Source organism: Drosophila virilis, chromosome 5 (genome assembly GCF_030788295.1).
Source record: "Drosophila virilis strain 15010-1051.87 chromosome 5, Dvir_AGI_RSII-ME, whole genome shotgun sequence".
NCBI classification, from domain to species: Eukaryota; Metazoa; Arthropoda; class Insecta; order Diptera; family Drosophilidae; genus Drosophila; species Drosophila virilis.
Genome location: NC_091547.1, coordinates 11,775,986 through 11,793,705, shown reverse-complemented (window position 1 = coordinate 11,793,705; position 17,720 = coordinate 11,775,986). Strand labels below are relative to the sequence as shown.

The 17,720-nt window shown below is 40.7% G+C and overlaps 3 protein-coding genes across 6 annotated transcripts in view; 2 read left to right on the top strand and 1 right to left on the bottom strand.

The window, feature by feature from the left end:
- Window positions 1-468: 468 nt before the first annotated feature.
- hig (hikaru genki) overlaps window positions 469-17,720 on the bottom strand; it is a 28,671-nt gene continuing 11,419 nt past the window's right edge. For 2 of the 4 annotated variants that reach the window (XM_032435708.2, XM_002050285.4), the window contains exons 2-9: window positions 8,187-9,272; window positions 5,898-6,122; window positions 5,274-5,371; window positions 4,683-4,757; window positions 2,893-3,229; window positions 2,342-2,830; window positions 1,985-2,167; window positions 469-1,659 (exon numbers count right to left, since the gene is read on the bottom strand). In XM_032435708.2, coding sequence (XP_032291599.1) covers window positions 1,433-1,659; window positions 1,985-2,167; window positions 2,342-2,830; window positions 2,893-3,229; window positions 4,683-4,757; window positions 5,274-5,371; window positions 5,898-6,122; window positions 8,187-9,216 — 2,664 coding nt within the window. In that variant the 5' untranslated portion in view covers window positions 9,217-9,272 and the 3' untranslated portion in view covers window positions 469-1,432. Of the gene's footprint in view, window positions 2,168-2,341; window positions 2,831-2,892; window positions 3,230-4,682; window positions 4,758-5,273; window positions 5,372-5,897; window positions 6,123-8,186; window positions 9,273-17,720 lie in introns of all 4 variants that reach the window. The other 2 variants (XM_032435707.2, XM_032435709.2) reach the window with 2 other exon arrangements.
- Window positions 11,672-13,980, top strand: LOC6625355 (cytochrome P450 4p1). Its single transcript, XM_002050286.4, has 8 exons — window positions 11,672-11,921; window positions 11,990-12,190; window positions 12,254-12,335; window positions 12,395-12,495; window positions 12,560-12,830; window positions 12,896-13,116; window positions 13,187-13,501; window positions 13,564-13,980. Exons 1-8 carry the CDS (start codon window positions 11,720-11,722, stop codon window positions 13,722-13,724), a joined length of 1,554 nt encoding a protein of 517 aa, XP_002050322.1. The 5' UTR covers window positions 11,672-11,719; the 3' UTR covers window positions 13,725-13,980.
- LOC6625356 (cytochrome P450 4p1) lies at window positions 15,437-17,586 on the top strand. The gene is made up of 8 exons (XM_002050287.4): window positions 15,437-15,701; window positions 15,760-15,960; window positions 16,024-16,105; window positions 16,162-16,262; window positions 16,327-16,597; window positions 16,663-16,883; window positions 16,954-17,268; window positions 17,331-17,586. Exons 1-8 carry the CDS (start codon window positions 15,500-15,502, stop codon window positions 17,489-17,491), a joined length of 1,554 nt encoding a protein of 517 aa, XP_002050323.2. The 5' UTR covers window positions 15,437-15,499; the 3' UTR covers window positions 17,492-17,586.

Below are 17,720 nucleotides of genomic sequence, written 5' to 3'. Positions count from 1 at the left end.
ATGTGAAGGATTCGTGTTTTGCATTTACAGAGGGTTGCATTGATAAAAACAATTAACTATGATAATCATAATAGTAAATTAATTATTTAAAAAATGTATAATATAAAAAATATATATTCAATTGATAATGGAAATGTTAATAAAAATAAAAGAGACTCACCCGAAATACAAATATCACCGTGTCACATTACACAATATTTAAATTCAATACACTTTCCAATCGATATTGCAGTGTATCTACGTGTTCGTGTTGCTTCGCTTACGGCCTTTCCCACCTGCATTAGTAACGCGTTTAGGCCGCAATTCGCAATTCCAGCCGCGACAGAATTTGCTGGCGGATATGAAAGCAAACGTGGCCTGGTTAGAAGCGAGTGTGTACCTTGATAGCTATAGAGAGGGGGCAGGTGGCAGGTTAGAAACAATTATAAGCACATTGGCAGTTGGTGATGAAATTTACACACACATATATACACATATAATTTATGTTGCTTTTATTTAAAAGTTAGTTGCCTCACTTTGCATTTGCTTACAGACTCGTACATTATATAGTATAGTTAACTATATAAGAAGTATTACTTATGGCTTGCCTAACTCGTTTCCTTTTAGAGGGATATGACTTTCGTTTCCATGCAGCAAGTGCTTGCGCCTAACTAACTAACCAATCAATCAATCAATCAATCAATTAATCAATCAATCAACATTGATATATCATTGAGCTTTACATCGGTTTATACATACATATCTGCTCTATATGCATATAGTAAATGTGTTTTTAAGAAGTTTAACTTTGTATTCGGTTGTTAAATTTTGAATACCTGTATTTAACTGTTGATTAATAGATAATACTTCTTTAAGCAATTAATTGGAATATTATTTATAAAGAGTTTTTAGCAAATGAAGAAAAAAAATGTATAAGATATTATGTTCTTTTTTTTACGATTTAACATTTAACGTTGATATTTATGTTACATATTTTTTTTCATAGTTTTTCAGGTTTTTCATGTTTTTCATAATATCATTCACTTTAGCACATAAGAACATTTCTCTCTCTCTCTCTCTCTCTATCTCTGTCTCTAATGGAATATTTGAGAATTTGTTCAAGTGGGCCTAGAAGAGCTATAGATGCATTTCAAAGAAACGTTCAAGTATTTGTTGTTATAAGTGGAATATAAAGATAGCGAGTGATTAAAAGTCAAATTCAATTATAGCCAATAAAATTATGTTGTAGTTATGTTAATTAATTTTGATACCTCGCACTAAGTTTAATCTAAATATCACTCGGGTTTATTTATGTATTTTTTTTCGTTCTTTTATTTTCGGCTTGAATTTGGAATTTTGGTTCGCTACTGTACTAAATTCTTGGGCCTGCCAGCTTGGGCTTTGGCCTAGAACTTCATTTCCCCTTGGGATCCAGAGCTGGAGTTCAGTGGAGCTACACTTCCTCGTAGCTGCGGCATTTGGGCAACGGGCCTGACCACCTGCCATCTGGCTGACATTTTGGCCGCTCGGGCGGACCCGTGCTGTGATCCTCGTTCGTCTGGATCTGTATGAAGCCCGGCCGGCACTGGACGCTCAGATAGTCGCCCGCATCATAGTTGAATTTGAGCGGGGCGATCAAACCGTTGGGCGGGTCGCCTGGATAGGGGCACTGCGATTTGCCTGATTGCGAGATTGGAGCATTGGATGCATGGATCATGGTCATTTTGGCATGCAAGGTGGTCAGGTCGTGGATGTAGATGAGCGTACATGGAATGAATCGTGATGGTATCGGTATCGGTATCGTGATCGGTATCGGTAACGGTATCGTGATCGGTATCGGTATCGGTTTCGGTTTCGTGATCGGTATCGATTGTACGATATACAGCGGAAATACAACACAAGTAATATTAATTCATTTGATTTGTGAGTGGGCCCACTTTGGAAGATTACGCAAGGATTCGCAGCGTATGTGCATTTAATGTGCATTTATCAGTTGTCTACTTACAAAATGGTGGCGAGTGCGACCAGAACCCGTTCTCCGTGCAAATGATGCTCGACTCGCCGACCAGAGTGTGGCCATCGTTGCAGCTGAATGTGACCAAAGCGCCAACTGTCAAACGCCTCTGACTCAAGCTGGTGCCCCCAATGCGTCCATTAAGCGGCGCCACTGGCATCACGCACTGAATGACTATTAAAAAAAAAATGGCAAGAGTATGGTATTAATGAGAGATTGATATATCGCCAGTTATTCAATTATTATACATAAAATAAATACTTTTTTAGAATAACTCTAATTATTCATAGGGCATATCAACTGAAAAGAGTTTGCCACCTGTTGACTTGCAAGTCGTGTCAAACTCACCTTTGCAGCGTGGCACTGGGCCACTCCAGACGCCCGTCGGCTCACAGTCCAGCAGCGCCGGTCCGGTCAGCTTGAAGCCCCATTGGCATTTGAACACCGCCCGCCCCCATGCCGATGTGTTTAACTCAATGAGACTGAGATGTGGATCGTCTAGCACAAGGCGGGGACATTGTATGGGATGGCATGTTGGCGATGGCGATGACCAATTGCCTGAGGCCAGGCAGGTGGCATTCCAGGCGCCATCCAGCCTAAAGCCCTCGGGGCACTCATAAAGCGCTCGCTGGCCCAACTTATTGCCCTCGAGCCTCAGCTTGAGCGGCGCCATCGGCTCCGTTAGCTGCGGGCACGTCGAAGTGGCCACCACCACGGCAATGCTGTTTGTCAAACCGCGCGGCGAAGTGCACGTAAATGTGCCGGAATCGTTGTTCTCAATGCTCTTGATGCTCAGGCGATAGCGTACGGCCTTCTCCTCGCCCGCCGGCGACCAGCCTGCAATGTGAAATATGACCATATGGACCAATTGTGCCCCAGCCAAGACCCCGTCGACGCACCTGTATTGTACTGCATATACCAGCTGGTCCAGCTCCATTCGGGCGTGCCACGCACACGCGGATACATGCAGTCCATTTGCACGGTGCTGTGCGGCGGCACAGCCATCACGCCGGATGGCTCAAAGGAGTGCGATCCATTGAAGATCTTGATGCGTATGGAGGGTGCACTGTCCTCCGAGTAGTTGGTCAGCACGGTGGTGGGCACACAGCTGGGCATGCGCGGTGCCCAGAGACCATTCGAGCAGAGCACGCGCGACTCGCCCAACAGCTTATAGATGCCCAGCTCCTGGCAGCGCGCCTGCAGCGAATGGCCATGTGGCAGATCCCAGCCTACGTTCTGCAGGATGTTCAATCAATGTAGAATATGGATGAGGGGCAACAGGCGAGAGGCGTGAGACGAGAGGCGACAGCAGGCAGAGATTCAGGCATTTGAAATGAAGCGAGTTTTTTGTTTAACGTGCAGTGCGTGAGAAAATTGCCAGTAGAAAATAGAACCAGGCAGAGAGAGAGCGAGACAGAGCGAGAAAGAAAGAGAGAGAGAGAGAGAGACAAAAGTACAAACAATTGTTTTTTAGACTTAATTACAAGCTGTTAACACAAGTTAGAGGCGCACTCTCTGGACGTGGGCGTGGCTGGGGCGTGCTCGCGTGCAGTTTCCATAGTGTCACTTGCTGTCTGTAAATGTATATTCATGTGTGTGTGTTTTGTTCTCTGCATGTGTGTGTGTGTGAGTGTGTGTATGTGTGTGAACAACGGTCAATGCTTAAGCCGTGCATATAAAAAAGTTGTCAATGTCAAAAGTCATAACATCGCCCACTACTTGGGCATTGGACACTACTTGTGTGTGTATATGTGAGTGTGTGTGTGAGTGTGTGTGAGTTGTATACACTGAGACAAAAGACAATATTCATCCATTGGAGCGCCTCGCAAGGCCAAGGTCCTGAAAGCCTATAGAATTTCTAGATGTATTCTATGTTGCTCTTAAGGCTGCTTCTATTTCATCTTCTTTCTATCTTGAGCAGTATTTATCTTATAGCCGTCGCTACGTTGGGGGCCAAGACAACAGAATATGGGCAACTTATATATATTTATACATGTGACAAGCTATAGTTCAACTTAGGCTACTAAACTAATTTCTGCAGTTATTTGAGATATGGTAAGCACAAAACTTTAAGGGACGCTGAAAACTAATAGCTTCTCAAAGTAGACAATCAAAATTTGAAAGCCTCTGATCTTAAGCATTATATTCTATCCGATTCCATTTTTTTATAGATATATTTCAGGATTAGAAGGAGCCGTTAAAACTACGAGGAAACTTGGCGATTAACCACAACATAGATAAAAGCTTTCACCTATAAATGTAATCCTAAACTTCTTTCTAATAAACAATGAGCTGTGTCGTAACTAGCGAATGCTTTTAAGAAAATAATTAATAATAATATAACATATAGTAATAAAAGTAATAGCTATAATAGTTAAAGTAATAATAATAATTATACTTATAAATTATAATCATACTAATAATAATGACATCTCAATAGAGTTAGAGAATTATTAGTGGAAATAGGCAGAAATTCTTCTAATATCTAAGTTACCCAATTATATTTCTCAGTGTATTTAAAGTGTGTGTGTATTTGCTTGTTTATGTGTCGCTTGTACTGTGTGTGTGTGTGTGTGTGTGTGTGTGTCACAACTCTACATATGTGAGCAATATATGCATAGATACGGATACGAGGCACAGTAAACACAGACGAAGACGAAACGAGGCAACGTCAAGGATGGCCACTCACAATTTCTGTGTTTGAGACAAGTGTCGATTTGGATAAGCGGGTTTTACGCCAGCCGCGATTTGGTGGTATCGGTGTCTGCAAGAGAGAGAGATCAAAGAGTACCAAAAATACAGAGTCTTGTGGCTGCACAGGGCAGATGCGGATGCAGGATGCAAAGTTGGTTTTTATTTGATTTTATATATAATACTATATTTATTTTCTAGGATGACGCTGGGCAAATTGTTGTTGTTTGTGCGGCTGATATCGATACAAGAGATGATGGAGAAATTGAGCGATACACAGAATAGATAGACAGAATCATAGACATATGCATATACATACATATATAAATATATATTTAGAGAGAGAGAGCGAGAGAGACAGAGAGTGAGTGAGAGACAGAGACAGAGACAGATACAGTCGAAATTGAGTTGGACTCACATTTGGCTATGCCAAGGCCGATGCCTTCACTAGCTTGGATGGAGTTACTGCTGCGTGTGTGTGCCTTGTATGTGTGCTGTGTGTGTGCGTGTGCGCGTGTGTGTGCTGGGTGTTTTGTTGGTGCTTGAGCTCCAGGCACGGCTGACGGCTTTGTTGCCTGTCATCACTTACCACGGAGATGTTGCGATAGCTGAGCAGCAGATGAGTCGGAATGCGATTGACATGGCAGCTCTTGTACAGTGGCTGAAACTTCACGTTGCCGTTGTCATCTACAGATAAAGATGTCACTGAGATCAGCAAAGTTATGCACAGATAGATACTTAGATAGACGGTACACTCAGAGAAAACGTATGTCAAGAGAAAATAAATAAAATCTTAATAAAAGCAAAGATTAACCACAAAACCTAGTTTAGGAATTTACCTTAATGCATTAGGCCTAATCAAAAATTTCTTAAAATTTTATTTTAGCTTAAGATATTTCAACAATAAAAGTCATGGTATTTTCTCTGAGTGTATTTATATAGTTATTATTATAGGCAGATAGATCGATAGAGATGTTGAAATGAAACAACTGGATTGTTGTAGGTGCTGCTATTATTATTATTATTATTGTTTTTTTTTTTTTTTTTTTTTTTTGCGGTGTGCTGATAGTGTTGTCTTTATTAGACGAGTCTCTACTGTAATGACATGTTACGTATTTGTATTGCTATTGTATAATTAAGATTCCATTGTGTGCGTGTGCGTGTGCGTGTCTTGTATGTTGTCTATTTGCGAGGGGGAGTCTGTCTCACTTACCCTCCTCATTGGTGGCACACAGCGGACCCACCCACTTGCCCTTGACGCAGCGTATCTTGCATAGGCGTCGATCGCCCATGGGTCCAATTTCACCTGGGAAACGTATCTCAGATACTTCGGTAAACTGTTGTAATATATCAATCTCCTCATCCTCCTCCTCATCCTCATCGAATTCGGAGTCATCAGTGTGTATGGGCGAATAGCCGGTCTCCTCATCATAGATGCCTAATTGGGATGAAATCGGAACAGAACAGGTGAGGGCGTTATGAAATGGGCAAATGTATAATGCTAAGAAACGGGAAACAGTGGGGAGGTGTTTGAGATAGAGAGAGATAGAGGCGGGAGTTGAGAGAGAGAGAGAGAGAGAGAGCAAGTAGAGCAAGCAACTAATGAGCTGTTGTTGTGACCGTTGTGAGCAACGAGTGGGCGACAGGTGAATGAATGAATGCGTATATGAATGAGCATTGAATGCTCAACGAGTCAACGAGTTGAATAACCTCCTACCGCTGCACTACTCGCTGTTATCAGATGCTAAGGGCTTTCAATGTTGAAGTGGCCAAGCCTTTAGAAACTGGGTATGTGCGTGAAAAGCTGTGCCGCAAACGCTGGCTAAAAGAAAAAGAAGCAGGCACTCTTGGGCACACACACACAAACACACCCATACACACACACATTAAGCCGCACGAAACGTGCGAAAAGTGCTGCCAGCGCGAAACTTCAATGGGGCAACTTAAGGTTGTTAGATATGCATTAAAAGAGCCACGGAAATGGAATGGGACAGGATCCGAATACGAGCACAGAGGGCGAGCGAGTGGGGTGGACAGGCCACTTAACAGGATACGACTTCATTTCTGAACGAGGCGTCAAAAATAAGAAGAACAAGAAAAGTGAAAAGGCAAAAGATAACATGAAAGATAATATTATGCCGTGCATGAGTCGAGCTGACAGAGACCCAAGTAACCAGCGGTCCCCAAACCCCAATCCAAATCCCAAGTGCCCGGGCTAATAGAAAAAACGCAAACGGCCAAAAGCAGCTGAATCAAAGTAAACAAAAGGACAGCACAAAGCAGCCAAAAAAGAAAGGTAAAAAAAAGAGGCAACACTTCCAGAAGTGCCACAGATGAAATGCCCTAAAATATGATAAGAGTAGATAAAAGTAAAAATGTACTTTGTAATAAGCAGATCTATATTTAATAAAAATAATCGAAAGAATGGGATATATGATCAAATTTTGACAAAGCAACAAAAATAGTTAAATAAAAGAAATCTTAAAAAAAATCACACACAAGCATAAAAAGATGATACTAATACGATGATGATAAGTATCTGCTTTAAATTTAAATATATATCTACTATATTGAGATTTGTTTGAAGTTTTTTGGAAGGATATGCTGAAAATATTATCTGATCGATATAATGGACCTATATAAGATTACGCTCATTAACGAGCTTCCATATAAGAACCTCATTCTCGAATATTAGTTTCCTATGTGTGCTACATAATATATTGCTTTCATCTGATTAGATCTATGCCAGGTTCCATTCACGTAGTTTAAGCACTAAGAGTCATAGGGACATGATATATGGATATGTCTTGTCCAATGCATGACACATTTTATGCCATAATTCTAGTGCCCTGTGAAAGAGTATAAAAGGACAAGAAATAAAAAGTATAACCCTGGTAAGCGAACCCACAAGCAGGAACCAACAGATGACAAAGCTAACCACGATAAAGAATGAGTTTTTTTTTTTGTTTTTTTTTTAGCAGCAGTTGTCGCTGCAGATGGGAAACAGAGACAGAGGTGAGTGGTGCGGCGGTGGTGCAGTCGGTGGTTCAGTGGTGGTGATGCTGTGGTGATGGTGGTGGGTGCAATGGTGAACTGAGTACAGCAATAGATGTGCCAGCATGGAGCATGTTAATGAGCTGAACGTGAGAGCGAATTGAGGCGATTTATGGCTGACTCCGGGTGGAAGCCTTGGGGCGACTTTGCGATTAGCTTTTAACGATTTTATGTATGTAACTATGTTTTCGTTTGCTGTGTACTCCACTCTCAACACTCCAGGTGTGTGTCTCTGTGTGGTCTGTGTGTGTGTGTGTCTGTAGGTGTGTCTGTTTGTGTGTGTGTGTGTGTGTTTGTGTGTGTGTGTCTGTGTGAATGTGGAGAGCATAACACAGACGGACAGACAGACAACGAGACAGCGACAGCGGCTTTCAATTCAATTCAATTTTCATGGGCACTGTGGCATTGCCAGTGTCTGGCCGCTATGCAAATGCTTTTCAATCCTTACCCTTGTCCTTGCGACTGGTGGTCTTTGAGCTGGAGTCGCCACCACCTTTCGGACGGCTCAGTGCACCCGTGGTCTTGCCCGACTTGCGCTTTACACGTTGCAGGGCCACTGCTGCACTGCTCGACTGATTGCCATGATTTATATATGCCACATCCAATTGGCCGGCATCGCCTTTGGCATCGATGCTGCGACGCCAACGCGATTCCATGTCACGCTGGTCGAGCTCTGCAGCGTGACTGTCACCGCGTCGACGATGGTGCTCCTGCTTCGGCTTCGGCTTCGACTCCGTCTCCGTCTCTGTCTCTGACTCCGGCTCTGGCTCCAGTTCTAGCTGCTGTGCGGGCTGCTGCTGCCTCTCTGCCGCCGCCTGCTTCTTCTCTGCCAGCGCCTGCTTCGCTTTGAGCTTTTGCAGCAGCTTGATGCACTTCTCGCTGCTGCCATCGGCCAGGCACTTGGTCAGGCGTGCCTTTTGCTTCAGCCTGTGCAGCTTGGCGCGCAGCTGGCGATTGGGCTCGCGCGATTTCAATATGTCCGCAATGTGCACGTAGTAGACATCACCATCGGCGGCCAATTTGCTGCCCGCCCAGCGATCCGTGTCCGGCGAGGCATCCGCATCGTGCAGTATGGCATGGCGCTTGTAACGGCTGCCACGCCCACGTCCTGTTTGGCCATTCTCATTCTCGAGGCGACGACGTCGACCGGAACCGGATCGTCGTTTCTTGCCCTGCTTGCGATTGTTGTTCAGCCGCTTGCGTGCACCCTCCTCCAGCTCGGCACCATGCAGCTCATCTGGCTCGTCCTCCATGTCATGGTCATCCACAAGACTGGCTGCCGCATCGCCGGCATGCAGTTCATGATGATGGTGATGCTCATCGTCGCCAAAGTCGACCGAATATGGATTCACAATAGCGGCATGATTCTCTTTGACCGCATGCAGCTTATCCACAAATTCCACATCGGCGGTGGTAAAGTCCTCCGGCAGATAGACCTGTGTCGTCTCGAACTTCGCATACGGCTGTTCGGTTGTCATTTCCGGTTTGAAAATGGTGAAGCGCACATCCGGCGCCCGGCAGCCCGGCGATGCATCTGCAAAAGATTGAGAGCGAGAGAGAGAGAGAGATAACGTGTTAGAGGGAGTGCGGACAGGGGGCATTTTGAGTAGCTGAACTTTTGCCATAAATATTTCATATATGATCTAATTTAATAACTTGGCAACTTTGACTGACTTTGAAGTGCAATCGAAATTGCAAATTTCCAATATGCAATGGCATTTGGCATTTCCGCAAAGCACAGCGCACACACGCACACACACACACACACACACGCACACACACACACACACACACACACACACACATTTGCACAATTTTCAATTTGCAATGAGCAAAGTCATGCAAGCATTTTCCGTCCGAGCTTCAGCAACATTTTCCATTTCCCTATTTCAATGGAAGTCGAGTTTAAGGTTCGGGCAACTGCATAAAATGACGTAGTCGCCAGCGGCTGCATTCGACTTTTCCCTTTTAAACATATTTGTATGCCCTATATTCGTTAAAACGTACATAACTAGGGTAGTTACATTCTAATTTTGCTAAATAAAACTATGAGTGGAGTCGCCAGAACTCTATTGAAACACACGTTCTTTGTGATTTAAGTCTAGAGATTGAAAATTTAATATGGAGGCTGTCGTATAATATATACGTCTCAACTTATAGAAAAAATCTGTGATTCAATTCTGTAAACTAACATCTTAGAACAATGTAAAAAAATTGAAGTGATTTCTATCTCAAAACACAGCATTAAATAGGAGCTCGGATTTCAAAGATATTTCTGTTAATATAAACTGTTTCTTTCATAAAACTCTTATAAACTCCAAAGTTTCTTGATTTGAAACATTGAATATTGGAAATTAATATTTTCATATTTTTTAAAGGGTATCTGTCAAGTACATCTAGCTTATGAATGGCAAACTCCAGTTTCAAGTATTTTTTTCCTCCTTTATTGTTGTTCAACACCAACAAAAGTGGGTCAAATGCAATGTAAAGCAGCTAAATTGCATTCTACGCTCTTAATTTATGTAATTCAATTGCCAATTAGCCAAAAGCAAATGCAAATGCAAATGCAAACGCAAACGCAAATGTATCTCAAAGTGCGAACACTTAAATGCAACTCATTTAATTAGACCCGGGTCGTAATGCTCTTAACAATAGATACGCCTGCAATTGGTGCCATAAATAAAGCACTTTATAACAACTATAAAGTATTTAAATTGAAATCGAACATTATAATTGGGTGCAAGCGATAAATAAATAGAAAAACAATAATTGTAAAATAAATTGAAAGAATATAAATATGTAAATTCGATAAGCTTATAAAGTGCTTATAAAACAAAATTATATACTTGCTAAGTTCCTTAAGTTTGGTTAAAAACAATTATTTCAAGTTTTTAATTTCAGACAAAACTAGCAGCTAACATTCGAAAGTATGTCGAACTATTTAAATTTAAATATGCAACAGCTATTTAAAGCTCTGCAGAAACTCAAAACATATTTAAATACTCTCATGATTCATTCCAAAGAATTCGCTTAATCATGATGATATTGCCTGAATCTGACTTGTTTTTGAGTTCAAATAAAATTTGTTCATTAACGATTAGAATTCCCTTTGATATCTTTATTATGGCGCACAGCTGTTAATGGCGATTATAATATAGGTATATAATATAAGAGAGTTTTTATGACGTGACCCATTAAAATGGGCTACAAGGGTAGATTGGTTTTGTGCAAATGTCCGCCAGTCCACATAAAAAAACACTTTTTTCTCAAAACTTAGAGCTTCATTTGGTATTGATAAAAGACGATATAGGGTATCCCCTAGTCGAGCAGTCACGACTAGAGCATCTTACTTGTTTTCTATACGATTTCAATTATTTTTAGCCCAGAATATTGCCAATATTTCAGAGCTATAAAAGGCAAATATATTGTACGTTCAATGTGAGCTGTCTGTTAACTAATCAAGCTTAGAAATAAAACTACTATTCAAATAAGTTGGTTTAGCTTATATATAGAACAAGTTTGCTAAACAGATTTAATACATATTATATACATATTATAAAGCATACATTATTATCTGTTCCGACAAAACAAAACGAATCGCGCTCGCTCAAGCCGGCATAATGAGTTTTTGTATACCCATTGAAATTGGCGAAAAAGGGTATAATGGCTTGACGGAAGTGTATGTAACAGGCAAAAGGAACCATCTCTGACCAAAAAAAAAAAAAATAAACAAATATTCTTGGTCAGAATCAACAGCCAAATCGATCTAGCGTATGATCGCGTCATTATCAGAACCTATTACAACTTCATTAGCTTATAGTAGATGAAGGTTCGGGGTATCTCCTAGTCAGGCACTCCCACCCAAAGCGCTCTTGATTACTACTGACTTAGATAATGAAAAACAAATTTTAAAGCTCGTTGTTTTAGTCTCTGTCTGGCATTGGTTGGACATGGTTATATGTGTGCTTCGACTGCTTTGAAATGGAATTGGGTTTATTGATTTTGATCGGTCTGGGCACGCTTATCTTCTGGCTGTATAGGATCAACAAGGACTACTACGTGCTGGCCTTCTTCGCAAAGCGTGTGCGCACCAAGGATGGACGACCGGTAGAAAGCATAGCTCCGGTGCCTGAAGGACGCACCATCTTTGGCAATAGCTTCGACTTGTATGGAAGAAATGACGGTGGGTAAAACTACCCCATAACAATCTGCGAGTAACTCAAAATAACTTTCATATTGCCTATTTTGCAGCTGAGCTATTCAATGATATGCGTGTCAGGGTCAAACAAATGGGCCGTAGCTTTATAGAATATGTTATGGGCACGCCCGTGTACAATATAATCGATGCGGAAAACTTTGATTTAATATTGAACGACCAGAACCTAATTACCAAGGGGCTGGCATACGGATTTCTGCATCCGGCTCTACGCACTGGCCTACTGACATCCACAGGTAGGCCACACTGTACAGTAAAAACTATAACGTACTGAAAATAATATAGCTACATATTTACAGATAAGAAATGGCATACGCGACGGAAGATGCTCACGCCCACATTTCATTTTAATATCTTGAGTCAATTTGAGGAGACTTTTAAGTAAGTTTTCATCAATAAAAACAACCCTAAATGGATTTTAATTCCAATTTCCCAAACAGAGCGGAGAGTTTGAAATTTGTGAAACAATTCGAGGGGAAAGCAGAGACTTGCATCTCTCTAAGTGAACTCATACCCAGATTTACACTAAACAGCATTTGTGGTAGGTCCACTAAACTGAGTGTTCACTGTGGCTTAATCTTCAACTCAAATGTTAACATCCACAGAGACGGCCATGGGCATAAAACTGGATGATATGGCTGCCAAGGGAGATCGCTATCGCGAGAGCTTCAGCATGATTGAAAAGAGTTTCATAAGACGTATGAGTAATCCACTCATTTGGAACAATACCATCTATAATCTGTTTGGCTCCAGCGAGGATGCGCGCTTCTTAAAAGAAGTACACGATTTCTCCAGCGAAATAATTGCCAAGCGTCGAATACTTCTCGAGCAGGTGCTCAAGGAAAAGCTCAGTACTCAAGCGGCAGATGATGATATGTAAGGGTATATTTATATACTATCAATTATTATGTCTAGTAATTGATTCCTCCACGTAAACCTAGTTACATCAACAAGAAGCAACGCTTTGCAATGCTGGATACGCTTATTCTTGCGGAGAAGGACGGTTTAATTGATCATGAGGGCATTTGCGAGGAGGTGGATACGCTTATGTTTGAGGGCTTTGATACCACATCGATTGGTCTCATATTTGGGCTTATGAACATGTCCCTAAATCAGGACAAACAGGAGCTGTGCTATCAGGAGATAAGCGAGCACATAGATGGTCAGTTTTCTTTACTCCAACCTCTACTATGTAAAGCTATCTTAGCCCTATATACTTATCTCTATATCAGATGACTTTAACAACTTGGACATTAATCAGCTCTCTAAACTCAAGTATTTGGAATGCTTTGTTAAGGAAACGATGCGCTTGTTTCCATCTGTGCCAGCAATGGGCCGTAAAGCTGTAAGGGAAACGGAACTGGCCAATGGACTAATATTACCGGCTGGTGCAGAAATCGCCCTTCACGTCTTTGAGCTACATCGAAATCCCAAATACTGGAGCGATCCAGATGAGTTTCAGCCAGAGCGCTTTCTGCCCGAAAACTCCAAGGACCGTCATACGTATGCCTATATGCCCTTTAGTGCGGGTCAACGCAATTGCATAGGTAAGTTTAACTTGAGTATAAGTCTTAAAGGGAATATCTACTCATGTTAATTTTTTTCACAGGTCAAAAGTATGCCATGCTGGAAATGAAGACCCTGCTCATCGTAGTACTCAAGCAATTCAAGATTTTACCACTCGTCGATCCCAAAGAATTCGTTTTCCATACTGGCATTACTCTACGATGCAAAAATAATATTAAAGTGAAGCTTATCAGGCGTATTTAGCCATATTTCATGCTTCTATAAGGCCAGATTAGGAAATTTTCAAGAGCTTTAACAACTAAGTACGTGATCTGTTGTTCTATACAATGTTTCAGTCGCAATACGCTGGAAATTGGGAAGCAATAGGTCTTTTATCCTAACTTCTAAGTCAGTTTTGGATCCGTAACGTTTTACCTAATTTTGTATGTATTTTGTTTATGTTTTCTTTGATGATGAAATTGTCGTTATTATATAAAAGATCGTGTTTAGTTAAAAATAATTGTACGTATGTTTTATTTTTCACCCCTTCACACCTTCTCGTTGGTATTATTTATTCCCGTTAAACCTAAGCCTACTTAGGATTGTCTGCTTACAACTATACATATAAAACTATTAGTCCTAACTGAATGGTAATAAAAGCACAGAACAAACCTAAGAGGAAAAAGATATTTTAGTTGTATATTTAAAGCTAGACCCCTGTGCATTGGCACAGACACTCGTATATATGTATGTGCATTTTGTATATGTATGCTATGAAGGATGCCGGAGTGTTTTTTAGCTAGTTAGGGTACCGCCTAGTCGGGCACATTTGAATACTCTCAAATGTTCAATATGTGTTTAAAGTTCAATAGAAACTTATAAATTTTATAAATATACTTATGATTCATTTATAATATTAGCCTAATCATGATGATAACGGCATATATAAAGTTGTCCAATAACGATGACGATAACGATGTTCACTGCGATTATAATAAAAATAAATACATATATGTTTACAAGTCTTAAACTATATTTTATCTTTGCTACTTTACTATGCTGAAAAGAGAGAGATTATATGATAATTTATTTGTAGCCCTAAATAAATAAGCCACTTAAGAGCTCTAGACTTCAGCAATATTATACGCGATTTGTGAGCTGTCAATAAAACAGCAATAAAACAATAAAATGCAAGTCAATATTTAAAGAGAAAAAGTGAAAGTACTCGATTGGGCGATACCCTAAGCTCAGCGTTGTTTGTCGTTAAGCATTTTTTAAATTCCCTCTGAACATTGACTAATACACACACAAAAAGTAGCGACTGTGCTTCTTCTTCCTTTAGCCCCTCATTATGAAAATTACTTTTTTGATTGTTACGTTGATCCTTATGCAATTTACAGGTCATTTATATGCCACCCAACTGGGTTTATATACCAAAGACCAACACTAATTTCGTGAATATCGAACTCAAAGTTCCAAGAATTTTTTTATCCATTACATGGTATCGTTGATACCCGTTGATTTGAAAACAAATTTCAATTGCAATTGAAAATGTCAATGCTATACAAGCTAATCGTCTGTGAGATAGACGAGCTTAGACAGACACGCCTGGCTAGACCGACAAGGCAAGATATTAATAAATATATACGTTGCATAAATTTGCATTAAACAATTATACCCCATTTAACCCATTTTCAGTGGGTTCACGTTATAAAAAAAAAAACTCTATTAAAATTAATTACATTTGCTGAGAGAACAAGTTTTTTGTTAGATAGATTAAATAAATGCTTTGTGCTCCAACAAGCCCACATACCCACATATTATATATAATTCAAACATTCTTATCTTTCCGTTCCGACTAAATAAAACAAATTGTACTCGCACAAGCCGGCACTAACAATCAATCGGTTTTTACTATAGACCGAGATAATGTCTAAACGCCTGGGCTACAGGTCTGGAAAAAATTGTAGAGCTCGTTGTGTCAGTCCCCTTGTCGCATTGGTTGGACATGGTTTAGCGTGTGTTTCGACTGCTTTGAAATGGACTTGGGTTTATTGATTTTGATCGGTCTGGGCACGCTTATCTTCTGGCTGTATAGGATCAACAAGGACTACTACGTGCTGGCCTTCTTCGCAAAGCGTGTGCGCACCAAGGATGGACGACCGATAGAAAGCATAGCTCCGGTGCCTGAGGGACGCACCATCTTTGGCAATAGCTTCGACTTGTATGGCAGAAATGACGGTGGGTAAAACTACCCCATAACAATCTCAAAATAACTTTCTTTTTGCTTTTTTTCCAGCTGAGATGTTCAATGATATGCGTGTCAGGGCCAAACAAATGGGTCGTAGCTTTATAGAATATGTTATGGGCACGGTGGCTTACAATATTATCGACGCAGACAACTTTGATTTAATATTGAACGACCAAAACCTGATAACCAAGGGGCTGGTATACGGCTTTCTACACCCGGCGCTACGCACTGGCCTACTGACATCCACAGGTAGGCCACACTGCACAGTAAAAACTATAACGTACTGAAAATAATAAAACTACATCTTTACAGATAAGAAATGGCACACGCGACGGAAGATGCTGACGCCCACATTTCACTTTAATATCTTGGGTCAATTCGAAGAGACGTTCAAGTAAGTTTTTTTTTTTAAGCCAGCCGAATTGATGTTAATTCAAATTTTTCAAATAGAGCGGAGAGTTTGAAATTTGTGAAACAATTCGAGGGGAAAGCAGAGACATGCATCTCTCTAAGTGAACTTATACCCAGATTTACACTAAACAGCATTTGTGGTAGGTCCACTAAACTGAGTGTTCACTGTGGCTTAATCTTCAACTCAAATGTTAACATCCACAGAGACGGCCATGGGCATAAAACTGGATGATATGGCTGCCAAGGGAGATCGCTATCGCGAGAGCTTCAGCATGATTGAAAAGAGTTTTATAAGACGTATGAGTAATCCACTCATTTGGAACAATACCATCTATAATCTGTTTGGCTCCAGCGAGGATGCGCGCTTCTTAAAAGAAGTACACGATTTCTCCAGCGAAATAATTGCCAAGCGTCGAATACTTCTCGAGCAGGTGCTCAACGAAAAGCTCAGTACTCAAGCGGCAGATGATGATATGTAAGGGTATATTTATATATTTTCAATTATTATGACTAGTAGTTGATTCCTCCACGTAAACCTAGTTACATCAACAAGAAGCAACGCTTTGCAATGCTGGATACGCTTATTCTTGCGGAGAAGGACGGTTTAATTGATCATGAGGGCATTTGCGAGGAGGTGGATACGCTTATGTTTGAGGGCTTTGATACCACATCGATTGGTCTCATATTTGGGCTTATGAACATGTCCCTAAATCAGGACAAACAGGAGCTGTGCTATCAGGAGATAAGCGAGCACATAGCTGGTCAGTTTTCTTTACTCCACCTTCTACAACGTAAAGCCTTCTAAGCCCTATATACTCATCTCTATATCAGATGACTTTAACAACTTGGACACTAATCAGCTCTCTAAACTCAAGTATTTGGAATGCTTTGTTAAGGAAACGATGCGCTTGTTTCCATCTGTGCCTATCATGGCCCGTCAAACAGTTAGGGAAACGGAACTGGCCAATGGCCTTATATTACCGGCTGGTGCTCAAATCACTCTTCATGTCTTCGACTTGCATCGGAATCCCAAATACTGGAGCGATCCAGATGAGTTTCAGCCAGAGCGCTTTCTGCCCGAAAACTCCAAGGACCGTCATACTTATGCCTATATGCCCTTTAGTGCGGGTCAACGCAATTGCATAGGTAAGTTTAACTTGAGTATAAGTCTTAAAGGGAATATCTACTCATGTTAATTTTTTTCACAGGTCAAAAGTATGCCATGTTGGAAATGAAGACCCTGCTCATCGTAGTACTCAAGCAATTTAAGATTTTACCACTCGTTGATCCCAAGGAATTCGTTTTTCAAACTGGCATTACTCTACGATGCAAAAATAATATTAAAGTAAAGTTAGTCAGGCGTAGTTAGCCACATTTGAATTATAAACAGCGTTAAGAGCTTTATAAGCTTAAGACGTGATCTGTAATACGCTTATATTCAAATATATAATTGAAAATGAATCATTTAATGGTGTCTATTAGACTACTTTTTAGGCTACCTGTGGAACTGGAATCGTATTACCTTAATTATTTTTAAATATTATTTGATATGCTTTTTGCAAACTTTTATGCAACAAACTTTGAATGCAACTTTATGT